Here is a 27,590-nt window from a genome sequence, read left to right on the forward strand (position 1 = left end):
ATGGTCAGAGAATGGGGTGTTGTGAGCTGGAGTTTTCAGAGGTGGATGTATCTGTGGGTATCACAGATGGCTAGGGTAGAATGGAAGAAGTCGGCACTGAAGATGAGAAGGTCAAAGGATGAGAACCTACTGTCACTCAGGACAACAGGAGGAACTGGGAGGGAGAGGTACCATATGCCTAGGTTCTTAAAGAAAAGAACAGAGGATAGGACCAAGAAGTTAGATGTGACAGCAGCAGGGATGAGTAGTTTGCCAGAGTGATAGAAGGGCAGGGGAATTTGGAAAGAGAGTGGAAAAATACCACTCATGAAATAGCAATAGGAAGTTAGGGAAGTAATGACCCTGACTCGTCCATGATCTGAGTCTGCCCCCTCACCCCATGGTCTTGCCCCAACTGTCCATTTGCTTCTTATGGCCTAATGAACGCTGTCCTGTAGTTGAATCTGCTTGGTTCATGTGGCCTTAGCATCTGGGGAACCTCTGGGAAAGGGGAGACATAATATGAGTGAATAGCAACTACAGTCGATATAAAATGGATTTAGGTGAGCAAAGGTAAGGGAGGGATGGAAGGTGTATTAGTTTCCTAGGACTGCCATAACAAAATACCACAGACTGGGTCACTTACACTGCAGAAATTTATTTTCTCACAGTTCTGGAGGCTAGAAGTCTAAGATCGAGGTATTGACAGGTTTTGGTTGATTTCTCTCTCTTTGGCTCATAGATGGCTACCTTGTTGCTGTGTCCTCAGGTGGTTGTCCCTCTGTTTGTGTCATCTGTGTCCTAATCTCCTCTTCTTATAGGGACACCAGTCATATTAGATTAAGGCCCATCCCAACAGCACCTTTTAAACTTTAATTACCTTTTAAAGGCCCTACCTTTAAGTAACCATATTCTGAGATATTAGGGGTTAGGACATCAACATATGAATTTGGGAAGGACACAATTCAACTCAAACAGATCATATATATCTCAAGTACTTAAGAACCCCAGGATCATTCCTTACACATCACACCTCCTCTTCCAAGATTACCATGAAGAGAAATAACCAAACAGAAGACCAGGTACCCTGAGTTACCAGCTAGGCTAGTACCCGGTGCCACAGACTGGGGCTCTCCAGTAAAGATGGGCTCGATGAAAGGGCTTCCTTTGGTCAGAAGTTTAAAAAGGGCATGCCCACCCTCTGCCAGAGCTTAAATCCTAATACCCACCCCTGTCACTCCCTGGCCTAGGTACATGGACAAAGAAGAGCAAAGAGAGAGCCAGAAGCCCTAAAGAAAGCTAGTTCCCAATTGTTTTTTTCACTGAATGAAATGAGGCAGAAAGCAAGAGAAGATAATGTATATGGCCAGTTGATTCACTTCCAATGCCCACTAATAAACTTTGACTCTATCCTTAAGAATAAGGAAGAAGGTAGGAATCAGAGTAGGTTGAGATGTGGGAAAAGGAAAAAGGGATCCTCTCTTATACAGAGATCAAAGTAGATTCTAGAAGCTATAAGCCTACTGGCAGTCAAAGAAGCCTAAAGACTTTGCTCTTCAAGAGAGGTAAAAACACCTCAGCATACCTTTTTGTTTGTTGAAAGTGTGTGGTGGAGAGCCAGCTGTGTTAGCCAGGCAAAGGTCATTTGGGGCTTTCAGAAAAACAAGCAAGTTTCTTTTCAAAGTACTCAGTCTCAAATAGAGTGACCTACAACCTAACAGAAAAGAATATGGGAGTAGGGAACTCTGATTCATGGTCTCAGCCCACCATCTAATTTCAATGTGATCCTGGGCAACATATTTCTCTCCTCTAGGGCTCAATTACCTCATCTCAATATTATTAATTATATATTTAAATACAGATAATAATGCATGGCCTTTGTCCGTTATTTTCAGGATGAAACACTCTTCTTGGAAACAAGTCTTCCCAGGAGAGTGGGGCAGAAGGTTATACCCATCCCCAGGATCCTGACTCATGGGCTATGCCATAGCCCTGGGCTGTTTCTGTGTCCACCCTTTAGAAGAAGGTTTCCAACATTTAGTTACTCATCTTTATAATTTTTTGTATGCATGAATACCATCTACATTATTATTATTTGTTTCATATTTTTTATTTAAATCTGCTCTGGACTTTTTTTTTTTTTTTTACTGAAATCCTTATTTTTGAAAGCATGTTGCTACTCTAAACATAAAAATAAAAATAATGAATAAAAAGTTGTTAAATTCTAGCAGAATAATATTGTCTCTTCAAGACTAAATTTGAGACCTGCCTTTCCTTGCTAAAAGGGAATTGAGTATCAACGGCATAGCGGCATCACCTTGAGATTTTCTTCTCAATAATATCAGGAGTAAAAGAGAAATGAAAAAGGCAGGACTTTCTTGACATATGGTGGTGACAGATATTGAAAGTTGACTCATGCAATTTCCATTTCTAATCCCTGTCTTCCTTGCTGCCTGGCTCTGCTTTATAAGCTGTAAAAGTAAGAACAAGACTTCCTAGTCTCCTTTGCAGTTAATGGTGGCCATGTGACCCAGCTTTGGTCTGTGAGACATAAGAAGTTCCCTAGTCCCCTTTTCCTCTTCCTTCTTTTTTCTGTTTTGAATGTGGACGTGACACCTGGTGTTACAGCAACCTTTTTGTGACCAGGAGATGGCAAGCATGAGGATGAAAGCCCGTATCCTAAGGCTGGCAGAGCAGAAAGGAAGAAAACAATGTCAAGCAGCTGCCCCAGACCTATGTACCTCCTCACTTCTTGCTATGTGAGGAAAATAAATTCTATTCAAACATTAGTCAATATTTCTCTTATTATTCACCAAACAGAATATTAACTGATCCTGTATTTCTTAATTCCATATGTGTGGCACCTGAAATCAGCCTGACACCCCTGGTGGCATGTGTTTCATGCTTTTCGAGAATCTTGTATAAGAGAGCTTGTTAGTTTGCTAGGGCTGCCATGGCGAAGTACCACAGACTGGGTAGCTTCAACAGCAGGAATGTATTTTCTTCCAGTTTTGGAGACTAGCACTTCAAAATAAAGGTGTTGGCAGGTGTTTTAAAGTTCAAGATCAAGGTGTTCTTTTGAGGTCTCTCTCCTTGGCTTGCAGATAGCCGTTATCTCACTGTGTCTCACATGGTCTTTTCCTCTGTGTTGTCTGTGCCCTAATCTTATTATAAGGACACTGATTACATCAGATCAGAGCCAACACTAATGGCCCCTTTTTAGCTTAATCACCTCTCGAAGATCCTATCTCCAGATTGTCACATTTTGAGGTACTGGGGGTTAAGGCTTCAACATATGAATTTTGTAAGGACACAACTCAGCCTATAAGAGAGTCTAATAGTTTATTTTTTAATAGAAATTATTTTTCCTTCCCTGCAATCTTGCAGACACAATATAGCATGGCTCATGGATGTTCAAAGTCCACAGGCAGGATCATGAACCTGCAGATGAGGAGAGGGAGTCCTGGCTAGGCGGCAGTGGGGGTGGGAGGGGAGGAGTGGTGGTCATTACATGCGTACTCTATACACTATATCTATTGTATAAATAATATAGTATATATATAGTATATATTGTATACATATTGTATGCACTATATCTATTGTGTATATATATACTGTATATATATATATATATATATATATATATATATATATATATATATTGCAAGTAATAATGTATATGGAAGTATCTGGCACATGCTAAGGATATTTTGTCAAATCTAAAATGCCATCAATTATAAGATGCTCCATTATGCTCTGTGCCCCCAAACTGGCAAAATTGTGCCATGAGAGCTTCTAAATTAGAGATTTGGGAACCCCAGCCCAAATTTGCTGAATTTGAATTTCCTGGGATGAAGCTTAGAGATTGTTAGTTTTTAAATCCCCTGTATTTATTTTGATAATGGGGTACCCAGGCGCCAAAGCAATGGCTTTCAACATAGTCAACATGTTACAGAACCCAAAATTTAATTCTAAGGTGTCATCTTTGGAGCTATTTATCAGTTTCTTAGATATTCTATAGGAAGCCTGGATTATATTCTATAGGAAGCCTGGATTTCAGCCTTTGCCAACAAAATCCCATTGCCCAGATACTTTACATTTCCTAACACATTCATGGGATTCCAGAGAGTCTCAGCTTAGGAGTTGCATATAATAAATACTTCGGTAGAACATGTAAACCAAGCCCAGTTCTAGTGGTAGGAATGCTGTAGCATGCACTCTCTTAGTACTATATTCGTGACCCCTGTCCTGGACTATAACCTGGGGGTGTTGAACCCACATCTGTCATTCTGCATTTTATGATTCTAAGTGACATACTGTTAGTTAATTGTGGGCATATTTTAAACTTTCCATTAAACTTTAAAAAAAAAGTAATTCAGTCTTCTTAAAAGTTATTTTTCGGAATGCCTATGATTGACTCCTGACCCACGTCATGCTACTATGATCCCAGAAAGAGCAAGGATCAAGGTGAGAGGAATGCTCTGCACTCCACTCTTTGCACAGGTCATGCGAGCACCCCACAGGACGGCCTTCAAGACAATAGCAATTCCCCAGTTCTCGCACCCACATTTGTATGTGCTCTGTCATCTCAACAGGGTCCAATCCCCTCATTGTACAGCTGAGCAGGTCGATGCCCCCTTCTCCCTCCCTCCAACCCAGAAAGTAGATGACTTTCCCAAGGTCCCATACAAGGTAGCCTACTGACACTGAGCCTACTCCCAGACTATGTCCCTTGCATTCCTCCTACTCCCCATGATCTAGCAATGCGACTTCAGAGGGTCTTTATCAAAAGGTCAGGACAATATCACCAGTGTCTTCTAGTCCAATGGGAAACTGCCCTGAATCTCACCCAGATCATTCACTGAGCCATATAGTTCCTGTTTTCATGCAGATTCCATCTGAGCCCTGGCTAACTCCCAGGGAAGCACATATCAGATCTGCTGTCTATTGGCAGAACTTTGGCTTAGAACGTATTTCAAATGCTTCCCATTGAACATTGGCAGCCTTGAGAAAATATGGCCAGGAAATTATTCTGGGAAGCTCGATTGCTCTATGACACTTTACAAGGAGAAGCTGATGGCTTTCCCTCCCGAGCTCTTCCCTCTGTGCCCAGAACAAATGACTGCATATTCCTGTATGTGCCCTAAATTAGGAGAGGGCCAGGTCTGCTGCCTCCTGAATAGAGGGAATGTCTGTAACGGGCAGAGCCCTCCGCACAGTGCACTGTGCTTTGAGCCAAGTTCTTTCTCCTTCAGTTTTGAAACCCTTGGGCATTCCAAGAGAAATGTAGTCCATGTGTTTCTGATTCATTTACACTTAAATCATTAAAATGTTGTTTTGTGAGAGTTATTTGATGTCTGAGGAGCCTATGAGGCTTCTTAATGAGACTTTTAAGGGTTTTTTTTTTTTCCTTTTTTCTTTCTTTCTTTCTTTTTTTTTTTTTTTTTATTTTACTCTGGCTGAAACAGAAAGCAACATTTTGCTAAAACAGTGCCCGAGTTCAAACATATTCTCTCATCTCATATATTTGCACCCACATTATCGACCACACGCTTTTACTAATGCCAGGACTGGCAAGACTGACATTCAAAAGTGTTAAAATAGAGAAACTGGAGAGAAAATGGAGCAGGGAGAATTCCAGCCAGATTCAAACCTGTGTTCCCTGAAATGTGCCAAAGCAGCAGTACCAGAGGGTGGAGAGTACATGCATTTGCTACCCTGGTTAGACTGGGGGACGGGGTGGCTCTCTCGGTGCACTGGGGGACAGCTAATACTGCACTTCCAAAGGCATAATTTCCTTGAAGCCTCACAGCAGCCCTCATTTCCCAGATGCGAAGTAGGCTTAGAGGTGCTAAGAGTTGGACCCAGAGTGCACAGTTGGCTTGGACAGAAAGTAAAGATTACAGCTAAACTCTGACTCTGAGTTTCATGCTCTTTTCAGAATGTTTCAAGTTGAGTTTCTCCATGAATGTTGTATTTGAAATACCAAATGGACTAGAATATTTCAGGGAGAAGCAGTACGACCTAATGGATAGGATCCCCTACCGCTTTCTAACTGTGTGAACTTGGGTACATGACTTAACCTCTCTGGGTAGTTTCCTTATCTGTAAAATGGGGATGAACCCATTACCCAACTATTCAAGATATAAAGATGATTAAAGGGAATGAACACATTTCTAGAATAGTTCCTGAAACCTAAGATTCAATAAATGTTAACTATTAGTCATTAAAAAAAAAAAAAGCTGGATAATCTTGGCAAGTTGTAGAAATTCTCTGAGCCTCAGTTTCCTCATTTGTAAAGTGAGTACAATAGTGTGACCCTTACAAGTTTGTGGGAGCGCTTGAGATGGTGCACACACTTAGTGCTGTGCCTACGCAGAAAAGGTTCTCCGTAAAAATCTACTTTTCACACCCAGACATCCTTCTCCCTGTTGAGATTTAATTGTCATTGTTGTGGGGGGAAGAATTGTCCTCTTATTCAGCTCAGTTTAGATCTGGCGCTGCATTTCTCCACAATCTCAGAGTGCAGATGTGTATACAGTCCCGCGTCTTCTCTGCCCAGGGGGTGCGGGCTCTCCTGAAGAGATGGACCCTCACTGGGCTGGATTGGTTGTGTGCCCTGTGATGGTTAACAGAACAAGTATTGCTTTTAAGTGGAGAAGAACCACTAGCCAACTGCAGGACATGGGGCTCCCTCACATTCCTGGCCAACGGCTCTGTTCACAAGAAAATCTGTCACTGTTTGCAGGCTGACTGTGGCTTTGGGATTTGGACCTTTTTTCCTTTCCTAGTGTAGATGTCAGAATTGCCTTCTTAGCTGGTTGTTTCTGCTTCACTGGTGTCTTTTTGCCAGTGTCCTGAGGAAGAGCAGGAAACTATAGCCATCTGGCAAGGGAGACTAAAGAGAAATTAGACTTTGTCCCTCTCCACCCTCACACACACACACACACACATACTCCATACAGTCACACACATTTACTCATACATTCACTAATACACATTAACACACACACTCATATGCATTCACTCACATTCACACAAACTCACTCATACCCATTCACACATTTACTCATACAGAGTCACACACACATTCACAGACTCACACAGACATGTTCTCTCTCACACACATGCACACACACACACACACACACACACACACACACAGATACAAACACCTTTCCAAGCCGCACAGTTTTCTCTCAAGAGCTGGAGCCAGCCACACAGGATAAAGGAAGGAACTGGAGGAGCAGATCTTTTCAGGAGGAAGACAGATTCTGTTCTGTCAGGTTCCTATGAGTGTGTGTAAGAGCAAGTCAGAGGAGAGAGAGAGGGAGAGAGAGGAGGGTGAGAGAGGGAAAGAGGAGAGAGAAGAGGGAGGGAGGGAGAGAGAGGAAGAGGCAGAGGGAGAGAGGGGGAGAGGGGATCTGTTGCAGGCAGGGGAAGGCGTGACCTGAATGAAGAATGCCAGCCAATTCCAGAGACACACAGGGACCTCAGAACAAAGATAAGGCATCGCTGACACCACACCGGGGACAAGCTCCCAGGAAAGTCAGGCCGAGGGGACCGAAGCCAGGCAGCCAGGAGCACCCCAGGCAGGAAAATGAGGTAAGTGCCAGCGCAGGAGTGGACATGGGAGGGGGGCCCTTTCAGGAACAAGGTGTCAAGTAGCCTAGGAAGGTTTGACCTTGTCTCCAGGCAGACTCACCTACCTGTCCTGCGGGTGTGGCAGGGGCTTCTCATCAATCCCTGGGGCTTTGAGAAGGGGGATGTGGGCTGGGCGCTGCCCTGGGACTGCGGAGACAAGCAGCTCCAAATGGGAGACTTTGTGCAAATCCTGCCCCACGCTGCCAGGGCTCAGTTTCTCCCTCTGCCAGTGTTGGGTGCTGTCTGCTGGCAAATGTGACTTTCCTCCTGTTGCCCTCAAGGCTGATTTTTTGTTTTCCTTCCCTGCAAAGAGCATTGGTTTATCTCTTCCAACACTTTGTGAGTTAGGTATGTGTTTGTGTGTTTATTTGTTCGGACCGGAAAAGAAATCAGCTTCCCACAGCTCAGCTCTGCGGTTTCTCAAACCTTCAGAAGTTTGCCAGTTAAAACCTCAATTTAGAAAACGAAAAACCTGTCCCCATTTTACAGTTCCCTATAAATTTCTGCATTTCTCACTGAAATCAGAGGCAGCTGGTGACATGAATCAGGCTATGAATTGTACCAAATGGCTCTTAAAGGGATACCACAAATTTAAAAAAAAAAAAAAAAAAAAGCCTTTGGTGTTCTAAATCCAGGACTTTAAATTCTAATTGTTTTTAAACTCTTCAACATTTCCTATTCCTCAGCCCATATTTAGAGTTACTTGATCCTCCTCACCAGACATTCCTTCTACGTTTTCCTCTGCAAGTCTCAAAATGCAACCACTATAATTATTTTTACTATTTTTAAGTGTTAATGGTGTTAAAAATACCAAAAAAAAAAAAAATGAAGAAGAAGAAGAAGGTAAAAGAAAAACACCCTGCTGACGTGTTAAGACTCAGCACCTCTTTCTTCTCAGTTGGAAAAAGGCTTCTATTTGTTTCTCTTCTGCAAAGTCACCTAGCAACTTTTCTGGTCTGGGGCCAATGGGGGGCTTCGGACTGTGTTAACTCTTTGAGCTCAGATCACCTGTGGTTCAGAAACATAATCAGGTCTCTAAGGTTAATTTGATCTGTTTTTTAAAAATCCGTTGTAACATTAAGCCTGCCATCTAACTTCATTTTCCTTTCTCCTGAGAGAGATAGGATTTATGCCCGTCTACATTGAGTGGAGAGCAGAATCTTATCCCACCAGCCCAGGGCCCAGCCATACCAATGTACAGGCTGATGAACAGCCCTGTGTCTTTCTGCTCATTTACTCCTTAACACAGAACAGCTCCCCCCGACACACACACCTTATTTCCACCTCAAGGACCCGATTTTTCAAGCCACAGCTCAAACATCATCTCCTCTTCCCTGGCCAGCACCCCCAGAATGAGCATCCTCCTCTTTGTGTTATCCCTGTTCTTGGGAGCTACATCTCTCTTCATCTTCAAAATAGTTCACTGTTCAGATCCCTATCGACGAACTTAAGTAGAGGATCTATCTATCGTTCACCTTAGTATGTCCACTACCCAGCATAATGTCTGTTTCCTATTAGGATTTCAATAAATATTAGCTGAATAGAATTCAGTCCACTAGCAAACCGGTCAGTGGAGAAATGCCCCACTAGAAGTCTCAAAAGAGACTTGCCTCATAGGGACACAACACGTCAGAGTTCGCAGAGTACTTTTAAAGGCCTCTCTTTTTTGGCCGTAGATTTTAGATGAAGTAAGGATTTACAGAGAAGTGAGGATAAAAGCCGTTAAGTAACTTGTCCAAAGCCACGCAGATGATCTTGAAAAGGCTCTGCCTCAAACTTGAGTCTTCAGACTCCGAGTCCAGGGTTTTTTTCTACTACACACATTCCACCAGACTCTCAACCAAGTGTATAATCCTATACCAATAGCTCCTGATTCTAGCCATACATTAGGATCATCTGTGATGCTTTCACAAGTGCCAATGACCAGACCTCACTCCAGACCAATTAAACTAGAATTTGTTGGAGAGGGGTTTTGTTATTAGTATCTTTTTTTTTTTAATTTCTACATAAAGCCATGAGTTTTTTAATTATTTTTCACAGGATTAATTGCTTTGGCCCAATGCCTAGACATGATATGGGCATGGACCCAGCAGCTTCCTCTGTTAGCTTTTGTTTCTCCCTTCTTCTGTTGAAGCTAATTCACCATATGGTGTTGGGCATGACATGTCACTACTTGGGATATCCTTTTCATCATCTGTCAAATAAGGGCATTGTCCAAGGGATCTACACAGTCGCTTTCGACACTCCTACTCACAAACAGTCTTGGTGTCCTGTAGGTTGGAGGGAGGGAGGGGGGGGAGGGAAGAGAGGGAGAGAAGAGGATGCAAAGTGCTACTTCTTCCACAGTCATTGACACACGGGGGCATTTTGTGCACTCCACATAGTCTGCTCCTGCAGAGGGCCTATCCAATCCCAGCTTTAGGGATTGTTTGACATGTCAAGCAAATGCAGCTAAACTTTTTGATTAGCTCGAGAATAGGTAGCAGGTGTCGGGAATTCCACAGCCCCTGCCTGCTGTAGAAGAAACAAGAAACATCCAGAGGGTTTAAACAAAAGCTGCCACTTACATTCTTCGATTGGCAGCTCCTAAAGCAAGCAGGCATAGGCTCGAGCCCATTATGTGCAAGAAGATATTTGTTTCATATGTTTGAAACTGTTTGGCGATGCAAGCAAAATAGAACAGAAAGCTTGTTCCCACACTGGCCCATTACCTACCACATGTGGGCCTTTGGGACTGAATGAGGTTGCTAAGGGCAGCCAGCCCCTGACAAGACCAGCATTAGGAGGCTGGGAGTCTCCTCCATGTGGTCTGGAAAAAGTAGGCACAGAGAAAGTTGACCTTGCAGCTTTGCATAATCTGAGTGTCGCTATTGCAGTGAAGTCCAGTTTGGGAGCCAAAGTTCTTTCCTAACCTCTGCTTTTCGGGAAGCAGCATGATGGCATAATTATAACTAATGTTTGCTGAGGGCTGGGCTGTTAACAAAGAACTTTCCAATCCACCTTTATTCTGATAGCAGCCCTGTAGCGAGTCATTATTTTCACCGCTTACCAGATGAGGACACTGAGACCTTACGTGGCTTCCCCAAGAGGGGTCAGGTAAATAAAGTCAAAGGCTGAACTTGAAACTAGCTCTTCTGACCCAAGACTAGGGCTCTCCCCTCCCCACGCAGAACAGAACCCAAACTCCCAGGCCTAGCAATATTCGTACCTTTCCTTACTTGAAATTGAGGCTGTCTGCCCCTGAAAGACAGGGTTTCTAGATTCTGCTTTCCTGGGAGCTCACAGGAGAGCTTAACCTATGGCTTCCCTTCTCTCTGTCTTGGAGGCTCTCCCTCCAAGATTGGTTTAAAAAAAAAATATTGACCCTGGCAATTGGATTAAGACATTTTGTTTCCTCAGTCGAAATCTCACAGGTTCCTATCGCAGGTACAGTGGAAGAAAATTAAATGACTGTATTATTTCCTTTTTATTGAAAAAACAGTATAAATTCCTTCTTGACAAATAGCACATCGCATATACACAAAAATTAAAGTTAAGATATTCACATTCCCACTTCAGAGATAGCCACTGTTAATACACTGGTGAAATCCTTCTAGGCCTTTTTGCACTTACCTCTTTATCTTTCATGTAAATACCATATGAGACAGCTAGATAATCTACATTTATAGTTAACTTGATGGGTTACATGTTCAAAAATTCATGTGCATGCATATATATACATATATGCATCTCTGTGCTGGAGAGGGAGAGTTAGGGAGATAGAACTTTCTGCTTAGCAAAGTGTAGCCATTACAGTAGTCCCTGTTCATCCAGGGAGGATAGGTTCCAAGACCCTCAGAGGACCCCTGAAACCACAGATAGCAGGGAACCCTATAGATACATATATACATACATACATACATACCTATGGCCAAGTTTAATTTATTAATTAGGTGCAGTAAGAGATTAACAATAGTAACTAATAATAAAAATAGAGCAATGATAACAATATACTGCAATAAAATTATGTGAATGGGTCAGTTTCAAAAAATATCTTTTTTAAACATTTTTAAATTTAAATTCAATTAATTAACATGTAATATATTATTGGTTTCAGAGGTACAGACCTGTGGCTCATCAGTCTTCTATAATACCCAGAGCTCATTACATCACATGCCCTCCTTAAAGTCCATCGTCCAGTTACCCCATCTTTCCATCCCCTCCCCTCCAGCAACCCTCAGTTTGTTTCCTGTGATTAAGAGACTCTTATGGTTTGTCTCCCTCTCTCTCTGGTTTCACCTTATTTTATTTTTTCCTCTCTTCTCTTATGATCCTCTGTTTTGTTTCTTAAATCCCATGTATCAGTGAGACCATATGATAATTGTCTTTCTCTGACTGGCTTATTTTGCTTAACATCATAACCTCTAGTTCCATCCACATCGTTGTAAATGGCAAGATTTCACTTTTGACGGCTGGGTAATATTCCATTGTATGTATAGACCACATTTTCTTTATCCATTCATCCATCCATGGACAGCTGGGCTCTTTCTGTAGTTTGGCTATTGTGGACATTGCTGCTATAAACATTGGGGTGTACATTTGTATCTTTAGGGTGAATACCTGACCAGCAATCGCTGGGTCATAGGGTATCTCTATTTTCAACTTTTTGAGGAATCTCCATACTGTTTTCTGGCATGGCTGCACCAGCGTGCACTCCCACCAACACTGTAAGATAGTTCCCCCTTTCACGAATCCTCGCCAACTTCTGTCCTTTCCTGACTTGTTACTTTTAGCTGTTCTGACTGGTGTGTGGTGGTATCTCATTGTGGAGTGATGGTGAGCATTTTTTCATGTGTCTGTTGGCCATTTATATGTCTTCTTTGGAGAAATGTCTGTTCATGTCTTCTGCCCATTTCTTGATTAGATTATTTGTTCTTTGGGTGTTGAGTTTGACAAGTTCTTTATAGATTTTGGATACTAGCCCTTTATCTGATAAGTCACTCACAAATATCTTCTCCTGGGGCGCCTGGGTGGCTCAGTGGATTAAGCCGCTGCCTTCAGCTCAGGTCAGGATCTCAGGGTCCTGGGATCGAGCCCTGCATCGGGCTCTCTGCTCAGCAGGGAGCCTGCTTCCCCCTCTCTCTCTGCCTGCCTCTCTGCCTACTTGTGATCTCTCTCTCTCTCTCTGTCAAATAAATAAATAAAAGCTTTAAAAAACAAAACAACAACAAAAAAAACAAATATCTTCTCCCATTCTGTCGGTTATCTTTTGGTTTTGTTGACTGTTTCCTTTGCTGTGCAAAAACTTTTGATCTTGATGAAGTTCTAATAGTTCATTCGCCCTCGCTTCCCTTGCCTTTGACAATGTTTCTAGGAAGAAGTTACTGCGGCTGTGTTCTCCTCAAGGATTTTGATGGATTCCTGTCTCACATTTAGGTCTTTCATCCATTTTGAGTCTATTTTTGTGTATGGTATAAGGAAATGGCCCAGTTTCATTCTTCTGCATATGGCTGTCCAATTTTCCCAACACCGTTTGTTGAAGAGACTGTCTTTTTTCCACTGGATATTCTTTTTTGCTTTGTCAAAGATTGGTTGACCATACATTTGAGCGTCTGTTTCTGGGTTCTCTGCTCTGTTCCATTGATCTATGTGTCTGTTTCTGTGCCAGTACCAGACTGTCTTGATGAGTACAGCTTTGTAATAGAGCCTGAAGTCTGGAATTGTGATGCCGCCAGCTTTGTTTTTCTTTTTTCAAAATTCCTTTGGCTATTCGGTGTCTTTTCTGGTTCCATATACATTCTAGGATTATTTGTTCCAGTTCTGTAAAAAAAAGTTGATGTTATTCTGGTAGGAATTGCTTTGAATATGGAGATTTCTCTATTATATTATATTTCTCTATTATATTATATATTTCTCTATTATATTTTTTCTTCCAACCCATGATCATGGAACGTTTTTCCATTTCTTTGTGCCTTCCTCAATTTTTTTCATGAATGCTCTATAGTTTTCTGAGTACAGATTCTTTCCCTCTTTGGCTAGGTTTATTCCTAGGTATCTTGTGTTTTTAGGTGCAATTGTAAATGGGATTGACTCCTTAATTTCTCTTTCTTCTGTCTCACTGTTAGTGGATAGGAATGCAACTGATTTCTGTGCACTGATTTTGTCTTCCAAAATATCTTAATTGTACTGCACTCACCCTTCTTCTGATGATACTGAGATGATAAAATGCCTATGTGATGAGATGAAGTGAGGGGAGTGACATAAGCACTGTGATGTAGCATTAGGCCATTACTGACCTTTGGAAAACATGTCAGAAGGGGGAACATCTTGCTTCTGGACCAAGGCTGATTATGGGTAACTGAAACCATGGAAAAGAAAATGGTGGATAAGGGGGAACCACTGGAGTCAAAAAATGCTAGCATAATTTTCCAGCATGGACTTAGGCTGTATAAGGCTCTGGTGCCACTTTCTTTCATCTATGCATTCATCTATTCATTTCATTCATCATCTATTATATACCAGGCTATAGGCTAGATCCTTTATATACATCATCTCTAATGCTCATGTGAGTCCTATAGTTAAATTATAATATCCTCTAGACATACAAGGAAACTGGGCCTCAGAGAAACTATTATCCAATATTTCACAACCAGTAAGTAGAAGAATGCGGATTTGAACCCAAATACATCTAACTTCAGGGGCTGTGTCTAAAGCAGTGCAGTGGGAGATAAGCAGAAGGGAAGCACATTCAGGGAGCTGTGGAATCTGGAAGTGCAAAGGTTACTTATCACATAGGAAGACTTAAGCTGGATGGTGGAGGACAAATAAGACAAGCAGATGAAGAATGGGTAAGGCATGTGCAAGGGGACCAAGGCAGGACAGGCATGGCATACTTTCAGAATGACATGCCAAGGCAGAGCTGGCACTGAGATGAGGCTGGACAGGCAGATCAACGCTAGATCAAAAAGGGCTCACCTGCCATCCTGGGAGTAGATGCTTAATCCCGCAGGCACAGTGAAGCAGCAGGGTCACATGTGTGCTTCAGAAAATAAACTTCAGCAGAAAAGTGCTGAGTGATGTAAAGTGGGGGACAAGGAAGATTACTTAGGATACACTAGCAGTAGGCCAGTTAAGAACATTTAAATTCATAGACTGGAGAGAAAAAAGTGGATTTCCAAAACATAGGAAACAGAATACATAGGACTTAGGGAAGAAGTTTATGGGCCAGGTTTGGCGTATTTGAGTTCAAGGTCATTGGGTCTTGCAGGAGGAGCAATCTATAAGATGCCCGATGTGGTACATGTTGGCCATGAGTGTTCTGACTAGCCTTGGACATCTGAATCATTATTGCGCCACTTTGGGTGTGTTCCGTTAAGTTTTATTGAGTTTTCCTTGAGCCTTGCTTATGCAATTCTTTTTTTTAAAGATTTTATTTATTTATTTGACAGAGAGAAATCACAAGTAGGCAGAGAGGCAGGCAGAGAGAGAGAGGAGGAAGCAGGCTCCCTGCTGAGCAGAGAGCCCGATGCGGAACTCGATCCCAGGACCCTGAGATCATGACCTGAGCTGAAGGCAGCGGCTTAACCCACTGAGCCACCCAGGCACCCACTTATGCAATTCTTTTAACAGTCCATTATCTCTGATGCCTAAAGCTGGAAATAAATTGTAGGTTTCTGATCCTTTTATAAGAATACTTACCAAGGGCGGGGGGGGACTTGTTTTGCTTATTCTTTCTTAGTTCAAAATTTTGCATACCTTGACTGATTTTGTTACATCTGTTTAAGGAATGCAAGATCTCATCATTGAGTATAAGTCTCATCCCAGCATTACCATGTCATTATTATTTATTTTTTATAAAACTGAACCAAGTGTTTGTGATTCTTAAATGAAGCCCAAGTTGAAGAAAGGATATCGACTTTTACCTAATTATGAAATTTACATTCTTTACAGTAAAATAATATGTGTCAGAGTCCCAAATAGGGGATTATCTAGGAGACTTGAATACTTATTAAATCTTCAGAAGAACACCTTTGGAAGAAACTGTAGAATTCATGGAGTCATCATCTACCTGTAGAATAAACTGGATAAGCAAGGCTCCAGGTGGAGAAAAGTAAGAACAGCAGGCCAGTGGCAGAGATACGCCAACAGCTTGGTCTCCTAGCTGCTTAGTTAAGGGGTGAGGACCTATGTCCATGAATGTAAGCAGATCCATTCATGTCTTTCAGGTGGCTCCTTCTCTGGCATGCTCTGTGCTTCTCCTTCTTGAAAGCTTCAGCCCATACCGTGGAGCTTAACAATATGTTTGGCCAGATTCAGTCACCTGGCTATCCAGACTCCTATCCAAGTGATTCAGAGGTGACTTGGAATATCACTGTCCCAGAGGGATTTCGGATCAAGCTTTACTTCATGCACTTCAACTTGGAATCCTCCTACCTTTGTGAATATGACTATGTAAAGGTGAGACCCTTGATGTTCCCTAACTGAGCCAGGTTCTCTACTGGAGAATCTGCTGGGGGTTAGAGAAGCCTAGATGAATTAGATACGGTGCTTACCCTCCCAGGGTAGCAGTCCAGTGAGGAAGATGCACAAAGTTACAATCTGATGAATGAAGGTTGGGGTATGCTAGGTGCAGGCTGAGTGGTAGACCTAGAAAGGACCAGAAGAGAAATTGTGGCTGGCAATGTATAACTCAGACAAACACAACCTCCCCCTTTTAATTTCTGTTCCCAATGTCCTTAATGTTTCCACTAAAGAAAAGGGCAGAGACCCCAGAGTAAGCATAACTAGACTGAAGCACAGCCATAATTATATCCAAATCAGACACATTAGAAAGCATTGCCACTTCTGTAAGTAATGATCAAGTGCTGGGGAAGGGCTGGGTATGCAGCAGTGCACAGTAGCAGGTGAAATCAGAAGGTTGGATTGGGGTGAGATTCTGAAGGGTCTTGACTGTGATGCTAAGGAGTTTGGATTTTCTCTGCAAAGGGTGTGGGCAAGGTTGGGGGGGCACCATCAGAGGTAGATGTAAAAACCATGTGAAAAAGGAGCAGGAAATGATTAGAACATTGAAGCAATATACCCTGGAATTTAGAGAGAACCCACAAACAATGCCATGGATGGGAAGCTGTCTTTGAAAGGGGGGCTGAGAGAGGTTGGAATGCTTCTGAGAGATCAAGTTTACTATAGCTGTGTCTGGCTCAAAAAGGTGTGGAGGCCTAAAAACCTACTTTCTAATCTCTCTGTGGCTTTCTGGAAAAGTTCTCATTAAACCACTCTCGAGTAGATTTTATATATATTTTAGCATTAATGTGGTCTCTGTTCTCCATAGTCAGTAATTCAACAAGAGTTAACCTTTTATTAACCAGAATGTTTGATCAACAGCAAAGTAGTGAATTTACAATGTACTTTTATACTTGTAATCTCATTCACTCTTTAAAACAATCCTGTAAGACAGGTACTACTACTGTCATCCTTCATAGACAAAGGAACAAACCCAAGAAAGTGAAGCTATAGCTAGCAAGTGGTGGGTCAATTTCCAAGCCCATGTCTTCTGACTTGCAATCCCATGCTTTTCTGGCTACACCAAACTGCTCTCAAGTTGCCCTCCACTGAGCCCCAGGGTACTGCAGGGGCTTATAAGTCTATTGTTGGGAGGAGGGAGACAGTAAGTGGGACTATGAACCCCCATCCTGCTTAAACTCATTTTAAGTGTTGGGTATTGCTTATTTTATATATTGGGTCTGCATCGAAAATCTCATTTACAACAAGGTTCCTGTGACTAAAAACTTTCCCAAATTGGTGCTCTATGACAGTTTCTTAGCTTCAGCACTATTGATATTTTGAGCCAGGTAATTCCTTGCTGAGGAAAGTTGTTTTGAGAATTATAGGATTTTTAGCAATATCCTTGCCTTCCCCTCACTAGATACCAATATCACTCTCCCTCCAGTTGTGACAGCCAAATATGTCTCTAGAAGTTGCCCGTGTCCTCAGAGGGACAGAATCTCCTAATCTGAGAACCACTGCTCAGTGGGATGCTGCCCTCTGTGAATGTCCTGGTCTGGGGACTGTGAGAATTTAAAGATACAAAAGATCTGGTCCCTTAAAGAGAGATGAACCTAGAAAAGTAGCCATTGTGTAAGATGGAAAAGAGTAAGGACACCAAGAGACTTAAAGATACAGAATGAGGAGAAGGGAGCTGATTGCTTAGGAGATGCTGTGGGTGGCCATCTAGACTAACTAAGAGTTCTCAGGAATTCATTAAAAATGGAGCTGACTTCTCAGAGTCACAAGGTTCCCACAAGTAGGATTCACTGAGACTCTAGGTGTCGATCATCATAAAGTGAAATTTCTGACAACATGGTCTTCCAGAATATAATCCAGCCTCAGCCAGAGGCAGACTCCAGGAAAAGATGCATTATGGGTAGGGGACATTAGGTTAACAGACTCCTCCAGCCCATTCCCCCAACTAATGCTGGTCATAAAACTGGGCCATTCTCAAATATTTGGATTAGAAAGTGGACTTAACCAGAAGGAAAATGACCAAACTTGGCTTCATAGGACAGTAAGTTCCAAGATTTAAACAATGCTAGATGTGAACTTTCTAACTGCTTTCTTCTCTATTTTCTAACATGTCAACCATTGAGGATTTTTTCAGTGAAAACATTTGCTTTTACAAGTAGCTGAGGCCTTAAGACTATGGACATTACAGATTTTTTTTTTCTGAGCTGTAACAGTAATTTACTTTCATTATCTGCCCTCCCTTCATCCACCTGAGGAATTGACTTTCAATTCATATACACTTAGCAATCATTTCTCACACAAGTTCTCCTCTTGTTCAGCTGCCCAGCTTGACCTTGTTAAGACTCCCTTGTAGAGACAATAAACACACAACAGAGGATTTAACTCACTCCTTTGTCCCTAACAAACTGAACTTCCCGCAAGGCAGATTAAGTTGCTGACATCAGCTGCATTTTATAATGGAAAAACAACAACAACGACAAACAACAAGATACTCTTCAAGGGCCATGATAGAATATGAAGACCTCTTCTGACACTGAATTAAGGACCCTGGCAAACATTCCATGCAAAACTTGACCTTTGTGGCTGGAGGATATTTTGGGAAACTGATTGATGGGTTTCATCAGGAACAGTGAGATACCTTCCTGAAAGTCCAGGCAGATGGAGGTAGGTCCCCTGGAGGGGTAGCATGGTCCTGGATTCTTGCCCGGGATTCAGGAAATGCCTGGGCTAGTAACCGATCTGCCACTAACTCCGGAATGAAAAAATCTTAGAGTACTCTTTCCACTGCAAATAAGATTGTGACCCCTGGGCATAGCAAAGAAGCAGTCTTGTTCCCTGAAGGGCCCTACAGTTCTTGCATCTAAGCTTTCAGACCTTCTCCCAATTCCTTTAGGAAAAGGGATTAACGTATTGGGCAGGGAGGGCAAGGTGTATCTTTCTGCTTGTGCTGACTCCCTTCCAGAATGCCATCCCAGCATCGGCATCTGCCTCCCTGCAGAGGTTCCAGTGGCCATGGGGCCTGAGCAGGACTGCCTGCTCGGGACACAGCCCCTTGGCTGGCTGACCATGGGTGCTAAGGTAGAGACGGACCCTGTGCTCCTATATCCACAAGCACCCGGCGGAGCTCCTCTCCCGGAGTCGCAAGCTCACAGAATGCCACGGTGCGGTGACTCTCTGGAGACTCACCTAATCCATAGCTATTGTGAGCATAGTTTTCCAAACATTTTCTCCCAGTTTTCTTCAAACAAATCCTCTCCTAGGCCCGATATAAGAAACAGGAGAGCAGCTAGCAGGTCGAAGGTGGTTCTGAGGCTCATTCTTCTCACTGGTCCTCCTCCTTCACCCTGAAGGTCCTACCTTAGAGAATTTACATCCTGAGTATTGCTTTAGTCCCCTCTGTGCAGAAGCAGAGCCTGGAGCTCAGAATTCAGTCACAAGACTAGTACTCTGGCCTCAGAACTCCTGATGCCTGAAGCCTTCCACATGCAGTTGAAAACCGTTCCCTTTTTCTACTGGCCCCCTCCCTCTTCTCCCCAGAATATGTACCTCTCCTGGCTGTGACTGAGAGCAGGAAAAAAGCAGCCACATGCCATGTTATTCCCGGAGTAGCCGACATCCGTCTCCAAAATTCCGTTTTCTCATCTGTTCCATGAGGGGGTGACATGAGATGATCCCTTAAGTCCCTTAAATTCCTGGACTCTAATTCTCCTCCTCCTGCCAGAACTGCCCAGATGACCCTACCAAACCCTCATTAGCCTAGTGAGGATAATGCCAGAAACCGGTAATAATATGTTACAGCCTCCACTTCTCTGAGTTCTGTGGCCCATAAGCATTCCAGTAAGAGCCTACCGACTGCTGGGGTTGCCTTAGTGACATGTCATTCAAAGAGACTTGTAAACACACCATACCACCACTGTCCTTTCCCAAGCAACTTTAAATATCACTGATTTCCATCTGATGGGATAGTAATTCCTCTTTTGAGGCTTTCCCACTCTGTAGCTAAGCTCCCCTGGCAGGCCAAGGAGTAGATTTAAAGCACCATCCAGCTCACAGGGACCCTTTCTGGCCCATCAAGGTGACAATGAGGGAACAGCTGACTCAGTCCTACGGTAGCTTGAGGAAGAGCAGGACCCCGGAGCTGCGGTCCAGATGCTGTCATTTTATGAAAATTCCTCTCTGGCCTGATTTCCCACAATCTTCAGTCTTCGAGGCGTGTGCACATCTGCACGACAGCATCTGCTTCCTGGGAATGTGGCTGCAATGTGTGGATTCCTGCATGCATGGATGAGGCATACAAGTCACAGTTGGTGACCGCTGCAGGCGAGGAACAGAGCACGGGCGCTGGCTGGGGAGTCAGAAGGGCTGGTTTCTTGGGGTCATTCTCCACTAATGAGCTTTGGGTGGGTGAATATCTCTGGAGATGACTCTGCTTCCTCCTCTCTCAAATACAGGAAGTTGAAACCACCAGTCTCCAAAGACACCTTAGCCCTGATATTCTGTGCATCTAAGACCTCAGAAATCACCATCACAACCGAAGCCTAGGGAAGGATATTTCATTGACCAAGGTCACACTGGGACCAGAATTTATATCTCAAGACTTGCAGTCTTTTCTTCTTTAAAAAAAAAAAAAAATATTAAAGGACAGTGAAGTCCCATCATGTGGGGGCTTAGGTTTTTAACATAATGTAAATGTAAATAAGTATAATATAAGGCAAACATTGCCTATAGTCAAACTTAGACAACCTCTTCCATATAATAGAGCACTCTCTTTTGGTACACCCGGAAGGGCTTTTTTCCCTAGGAATATAACATTATTTCCTTTGGTCGGGCATCAGATGAGGTGGTGACTCGTGACTAAAAAGGGGCCCCGGAGCAACAGTCACAGAAAGACCTACTGAGGAGGCAGAACTACCGAGGGAATCCCATAGCCACACAGACCCTCTCGTCAAGTTCACTTCACAACGTCTGCTCAATGGATAAAGAGATAATAAGAACCTGAATTTGGCTTTTATTCTCTCTTCTTCTCACTGAGCACACACAGCTCCACTGGCATCTGTTAGCTGCTCATGTGAAGTCACACCACTTTCTCCTGTCAAGCCTCTGTCCTTGACTTACTCAACATTTCCTCCATTCTTCCCAATGTTCGCGCCTTTGTTCCAATTCTTAGCGCTCTCGCCTAGTCTATTGCAATCATCTCCTAAATGTCTACCAGCTGTCCGTCCGTCCCCATCCAGTCCACCCTCTAGAGGCATGTGTCCAGAGAGATATTCTTAAGGCATTTCTCTGATTGCGACACTCTCAAATCCTTCAGTGGCTCCCTGCTGTCTGTGGAATGAAGCCCAAGAATCCCAGTGAGAACCTACTAGAAGCTGGACACTGCACTAAAGACAGGGCCCAGGAACATGAGTGAGATAGTACCTGCCCTCAAGAAATTTGCGGTTTCATAGTGTGTCACGAGATAAATATCTAATTAATAAATTAAAGCTGTGTAAAGTAACACATAGGGTGGGGAGTTAGTCATTCCTGTGTTCAGGAAAGGCTTTGGATGTTTGAGATAAATCTGGAAGGGTAAATCGGAGTTCACAGTGCAACTCCCTAAGCTTCTCTAACTCCCTAAGTATCGGCTTTGTCATTAGTACAAAAAAAAAAAAAAGGAAGAAGAAGCTCATAATGAAATCGTATTTTCCTCACAGGTAGTGAGGATTTATTTGATTTTTTAAAAGATTTTATGTATTTATCTATTTATTTGACACAGAAAGAGAGAGCACAAGCAGGGGAAGTGGCAGGCAGAGGGAGAAGCAGACTTCCCGCTCAGCAGGGAACCCAACTTGGGGTTCGATCCCAGAACCCAGGGATCACGATCTGAGCCGAAGGCAAATGCTTAACTAACTGAGCCCCCCAGGTGCCCCTGTGGGAGGATTTAAATGAAATGCTGGCTGTACGTGGAATTCCTACTGCAAGAGGCAAGCTTGCCCAATGGTTCCCAGATCAAGCTTTAGAGCTAGTCAGACCTGGGGTAGGTCCTGCCTCTACCTCTTACTATAAAATGAGGATAATAATAATAATGCCTACCCCGTGGACTAACGAGACAAATGTTTTCATGACATATGTCCAGCACATATGTAATTCCCTCAGCAATACTGTTGGAGTGGTAGGGATGGCAGTGGTGTGAGTGAGAGAATGGTTGCTTGCTGTCACCGGGTGCTCAGTGAACACGGTCTTTTTCATCTGCTCTGAGTGTACCACTAACTGGCCCTCTACGACCTTGCTTGTGTCACTCACTGTTTTCAGGCAATTTATGGAAAAATACTTTGAAAGGACCAATCAGATGCAAGAGGTTATTTCCCCTATGTGTTTACCTTGTAGTAACACACATTAATAACATTTCTAATTTATTGCCACACTTGATTCTCGTAGAATAGGAGGAGTGGGGATGATTACATTGAATTTACAGCAAAAGAAACAGCACAGGGGCGGCCCCGGTGGCTCAGTCAGTTAAGCAACTGACTCTCCACCTCAGCTCAGGTCTTGATCTCAAGTTGGTTAAGTTCAAGTCCTGCATAAGGCATGGCGCTTATTGAAAAGAAAAGAAAAGAAAAGAAAAGAAAAGAAAAGAAAAGAAAAGAAAGGAAAGAAAAGAGAAGCAGCGTAGAGAACCTGAGTGGATTTGTCTAGTCTCCACAGTTCTCAGGCCCTGGTCTGCTTACTCCCAAGTCATAATTTTATCTCTCCACTTGGTCCTTCTCTGTTAGAACAGGTTTGTCCTGGAAGAGATCTTGGTCTGTTTCCTGGCTATGTATTATTCCTAAGGCAACACTGCCTATCAGGGTAATTTAGTAGAATTTATAAAACAAAAGGTCCTTGAGGGTCCTTATGTTGTCTACATTTTGTTAAAGAACTTTCTCTTTTATCCTCACTTTGAGAGGAAATATATTTTACAAAAATAACAAGAAATGGAGAGTGCACTGTGAGAGTTGAGAGTGTTTGATTTATCTGTTGGTGGCACTCAAGGCCTAACAGTAATCTCCAGCTCATTCTACCAGCCCGTTGGCCCTGGGAGCTCAGGGTAGGGAGCACAGTCTTGCAGCAGAGCAGGAAAAGGCCCATGTCTCCTGGCGTGGAGCATAAGGAAGGCACTCAGGTCTAGAAATCGTTTGCTATTTCTGCTTAGATGCTGGACAAATGAGCTCCCTGCTCTGGGCCTCAGTTTCCCCAAATGTCCAGGGAGGAAAGTAGACTTGCTGGCCTCTCCAAGCCCTTTCCAGTTCTGATGGCCTATAACTCCCCACCCAGTGCTCCCTTCCCCAGGCCTCATTGGGTCAGTCTGTTTCCTGCTCTGTTATTGAGAGATAAGTCCATCCCAGGGCCCTGCTCCAAGATTGACTCCCCTGACCCCCAGGCTCCTAACTTCTGTGCAGTGTTCTGTGTTTACTCAGAACATGTCCTCGACCTTCAGGCTGTGGCTGACCCCAGCGACTGTAGCAGCTCTGCTAATTCTCTGGGGGTAGACAGGCGGCCTTTGCCCCTGAAGGGAACGAGAAAAGAAGAGAGGTTTCTCATGAATTTTGGATGTAGTCCCTAGGGAGATTCTTCCCCTCCTGAGATAGCAGGTTCTGATTCTAGGCTCATGGAAATCAAGAAGTGGAAATGAGCTTCAGAAAAGTGTGACCAAAGTTCATTTTAGGCAGGAAGTGCAAACAGCACAGACTCTGGGTGATGGTAAACAGAAGGAAGGTCCCAGCGCTGGGGCAGAACACACGGGGTGAGCTCAGATGAGTGTGAAGTGGGAGTTTGTTTTTATGTTTGTTTCTTTGGCTGGTTGGTTGGTTGTTTTTTGTTTTTGTGTTTGTTTGTTTTTTGATAGAGGCAGCTTGTTTGGCTGACCACTGGGGTCACCAGCCCCGGGGTCCCAGTGCACCTGGTGTGCAAATCTTCATGCTTATGTGGACACAGGCTGCTCTCTGATAGACCTCGGTAAAAACCAGAGCTTGAATTTCCTTTGGTGCGCTCATAAGGGAAAAGGTAGAGAATGGGAGGTATTGGTTTATTCATTTATTCAGCATTTATTGGATGCCTACTATTTACTGGAGCTTAGAGTATAGCAGTAATTAAAACATACAGAAATTCCTTCTTATATGCTTCTGTTGCACTGGGGGAAACATAATAAACACTAAACACAATCCACAGCGAACGTGAACAGTGAGAAGTAAGGTGATAGTCAAAGAAATTCAAAAGAGCAGAGTAAAGAGGGACTGTGTGCGGAGGAGTGAAGGCTGTGATTTAGATATGTTGGTTAGGGTAGTCCTCATCGACAGGGTGACATTTGAGCAAAGACTTGAAGAAGTTGAGGAAGTTAGCCACGTGGCTTTCTGGGGAAAACCCTTCCAACCAGAGGGAACAGCCAGTGCAAAGGCCCCGAGGTGGGCAAGTGACTGGTGTGTGTGAAGAGCAGCAAGGACGGCAGTGTGACTGGAGCAGGGGTGTACAAGAAAGAGAAGTGCAGACAGAGACGTGCAGATAGGGAGCAGGAAAGGAGGACCAGATCACCACTGGGGGTGGGAGATAAGACCCCTGCTCAGTCCCCATGGGCAATGAATGACAGACTTTACACGCTCTTTCCGTGCCATGTTCCATGACCTCTTGACTCTCAGAGGACAGTATTATATCCTGTCCCCCACAGAGGCCCAGAGATGATGGTGGGCTTACAAATGACTAACAATTGGCTCTGGCCTGGGGAGGAGATAGGGTGCACAGTAACGCACCCCTCACCATTCAGACATGCTAGACGGTCATTACCTCGAGCCAGAGATAATAGTCAAATGCTAAAAATAGGAGGGGATGAGTTTTGTATAATTTGTCTTTAGTGCAATTTAATGAATTGCAACTTTACGAACCCCAATTTCGAATGATGGCTGTGTCTAACAGCAGAAGTTGACAGTTTGTGCTTATACACTGGGACGAGCCAGCGTCGGCATACTACTGCCTGCAGAGGTCCAAGTGACAAGTGACCCATGAGCTATGAGGGGCAGAGCGGGAACCAGACACCAGGTCATCTGGTCCTTATTCCGGCGCTCTGTGAGGGTTTCCACGTGAAGATCTGAGGATGTTCATTTGGGCTGGGGCCGGACAGGGTCTTTGGTGGCGGTGGCGGCAGGGGAACACGCCAGCTCGCACATTCTTGGGAACTCTGCCTGGCAACACTGGCCTGGGGCAGGTCCCCTCACTGCCCTCAGCTCTTACTCAATCACTGCTTTCACCCGTCCCGACTGTGACATACCTTGAGCCAGGCTGCCTCTGCCGAAGAACACAGCACGGCTGTGTTTTCCTGTCTTTGGACTGTTCTCCAGCGCTCAACAGTCTGAGGCCCAGCCTCCAAGTCCCCGAGGGGATTTGCATGTGAATGAGCTTGGCTCTGAAGTCCCAGAAGGCACGGGGTGGGGAGTCTTTCACAAGCCAGGGAGAGTGAATCCTTCCTGGCCCTCCTGCCCAGCCCGTTCCCAGACTCTCCCGCCCACCCCCTCTCAGTCCCGCTCCCCTGGGATGGTGGGCACTGCCAATTTCCCACCTGCGGGACGCCCGCTTCCCAGGCTCTCAGAGACCCCTCCCTGTCAGCCCTCTTTTTCTCCCCTTGCTCCTGCTGCCTGGAGACCATCCCCTTTTCTGTCCAGACCCCTCCCTGCAAAAGGGCAGTCCTTCCCGGGAGCAGTGGGAGTCTTGGACTCCAAGGACCTGCCGGCCCCATGGCTCAGGCCCCACACTGTCAATGGTGTCCAGCATTTGCATGGACACAATACCTTCTTAGGGCCTCATCCCAGCTCTGTTAGGAGCTTTTTACTCTGATTAACACGTAAATAAGAACACTATACTGGGACTATCATACACCTGGGCCCTGAGCTGGTTCTGCCATTAACCGTGCCTTGTGACTTTGAGCCAATCACTTCACTTCACTGAGTCTCACTTTGCCCATCTAGGACAGAAAAGAGATAAACTTGTTAGCCTTTCGTATCCTTTCTATCTCTGAACTTCTATGGTTCTTTGATTGCAGTTACTGGGCCAAGGCTAGAAGTCAGACCATCAGGATTTTGTCTCAGGTCTGTCATTCCTAGGCTGTGTTTCCTTGGGGACTCACGTCACCTCTCTGGGCCCAGAATCACAATGTCTGCCTGAAATGCATTCATTGCAAGACTGCCATCAGAAGCAAATGTAATGAAGAAGGTGAACATACCTGTCTGCTGGAAAGTTCCACACAGGGGAGGGAGATGACTCCTACTAGGATTACTGTTATTAATAGTAGCCTAACAGCAACATGACTTGGCCCAAATCAAAGCATCAACCTCCAGCCCCTCTCACATGAGGTCATCTTGAGTCTTAGACCCACCATCTGTGCTATTTTTACTTCCGTGGCTTTCAAGAGCTTCTGGAATGCAGTACACAACATGCATGTGCACACACACATCTCCTTTTCCCCTAGTCCCAGGCTCTCATTTGGAATCCTGTAACTTTAATTTGCTTCTTCTCATAATCTTTAACTGAAATCTGGGTAAGTCAGTAACCTAGCAAGATTGGGCTATGGAGCCCTGGGCCAGTCCCCGGAGATGACAGACTTAGCAGGAGGGTGACCCCCAGAGCACATAGCACTCCCTTGTGAGTTATAAGTCCTGGGCCCAGGGCTGTGAATGAATCACTGACCTAAATTCCCACATCTAGAGCAATCTTTTGAAATACAAGGAAGTGAGGAGATTCCTGGACTTATATTCTCTTGTGGGATAGAAGCTTTTAGAGATCCCTCCCATTCCTCTGTGAAATCAGCACCAGGTGTCCCCCACCTCCCAGGGTTGCCAGGAAGCTCCTCAGAGAGCCAAAGGCAAAGGCCACCTCCCAAATGCAGTGGCCAGACCATGAGAGCTCTCGAGTTCCCTTTCCACCATCAGCCTGGACTCTCGGGTCCTCATAGGACAGGAAGTCTGTGCTGATGACTTCAGTGAGATTAGGAATGAAGGAGTAGAACCCAGAAACCAGAGGGGATCCAGGGACAGTTCCAGTCTCTCATTCTTCTTCACATTGGGGAGTTATCCTTGCCCACCTAGCAGGGGGTCAGCTTGATGACCAGATCTCAGGCGTCCTGCTCTTCTCACTGAGTTTCTGAGTGCTGTCTAGATCCCAGGGGCCCTTCTAAGTTTCACAAGTATTAGCTCATGTCGTGTTCACAACAGCCCTGTGATATTAACACTATTGCTGTCCCTGTGTCACAGATGAGAAAACCTACACCCAGAGTGTATCCATGTCCTAGAGCTGCCATCACATAGTACCACAAATGAGGTGCCTTATAACAGGAATGTATTCAGTCACAATGCTGGAGGCTGGTCTCATTTCAAAGTGTCAGCAGGGCTGTGCCCTGAGGCTCGGAAGGCTCTAGGGAAGAACCCTTCCTTGCCCCTTCTAGCTTTCTGGTGGTTGTTTACAATTTT

The 27,590-nt window shown here is 44.1% G+C and overlaps 1 protein-coding gene across 3 annotated transcripts in view; it reads left to right on the plus strand.

Annotated features, from left to right (window-relative positions):
* The first annotated feature begins 7,364 nt into the window (after window positions 1–7,364).
* The window catches only part of MASP1 (MBL associated serine protease 1), a 65,181-nt gene continuing 44,955 nt past the window's right edge, over window positions 7,365–27,590 (plus strand). Inside the window, exons 1-2 of one of the 3 annotated variants that reach the window (XM_059391309.1) lie at window positions 7,503–7,584; window positions 15,828–16,059. In XM_059391309.1, the coding sequence (XP_059247292.1) occupies window positions 7,580–7,584; window positions 15,828–16,059 (237 nt within the window). In that variant the 5' untranslated portion in view covers window positions 7,503–7,579. Of the gene's footprint in view, window positions 7,585–15,816; window positions 16,060–27,590 lie in introns of those variants that run through there. The other 2 variants (XM_059391311.1, XM_059391310.1) reach the window with 2 other exon arrangements.

The sequence above is a fragment of the Mustela nigripes genome, chromosome 2 (genome assembly GCF_022355385.1).
Source record: "Mustela nigripes isolate SB6536 chromosome 2, MUSNIG.SB6536, whole genome shotgun sequence".
Lineage (NCBI taxonomy): Eukaryota > Metazoa > Chordata > Mammalia > Carnivora > Mustelidae > Mustela > Mustela nigripes.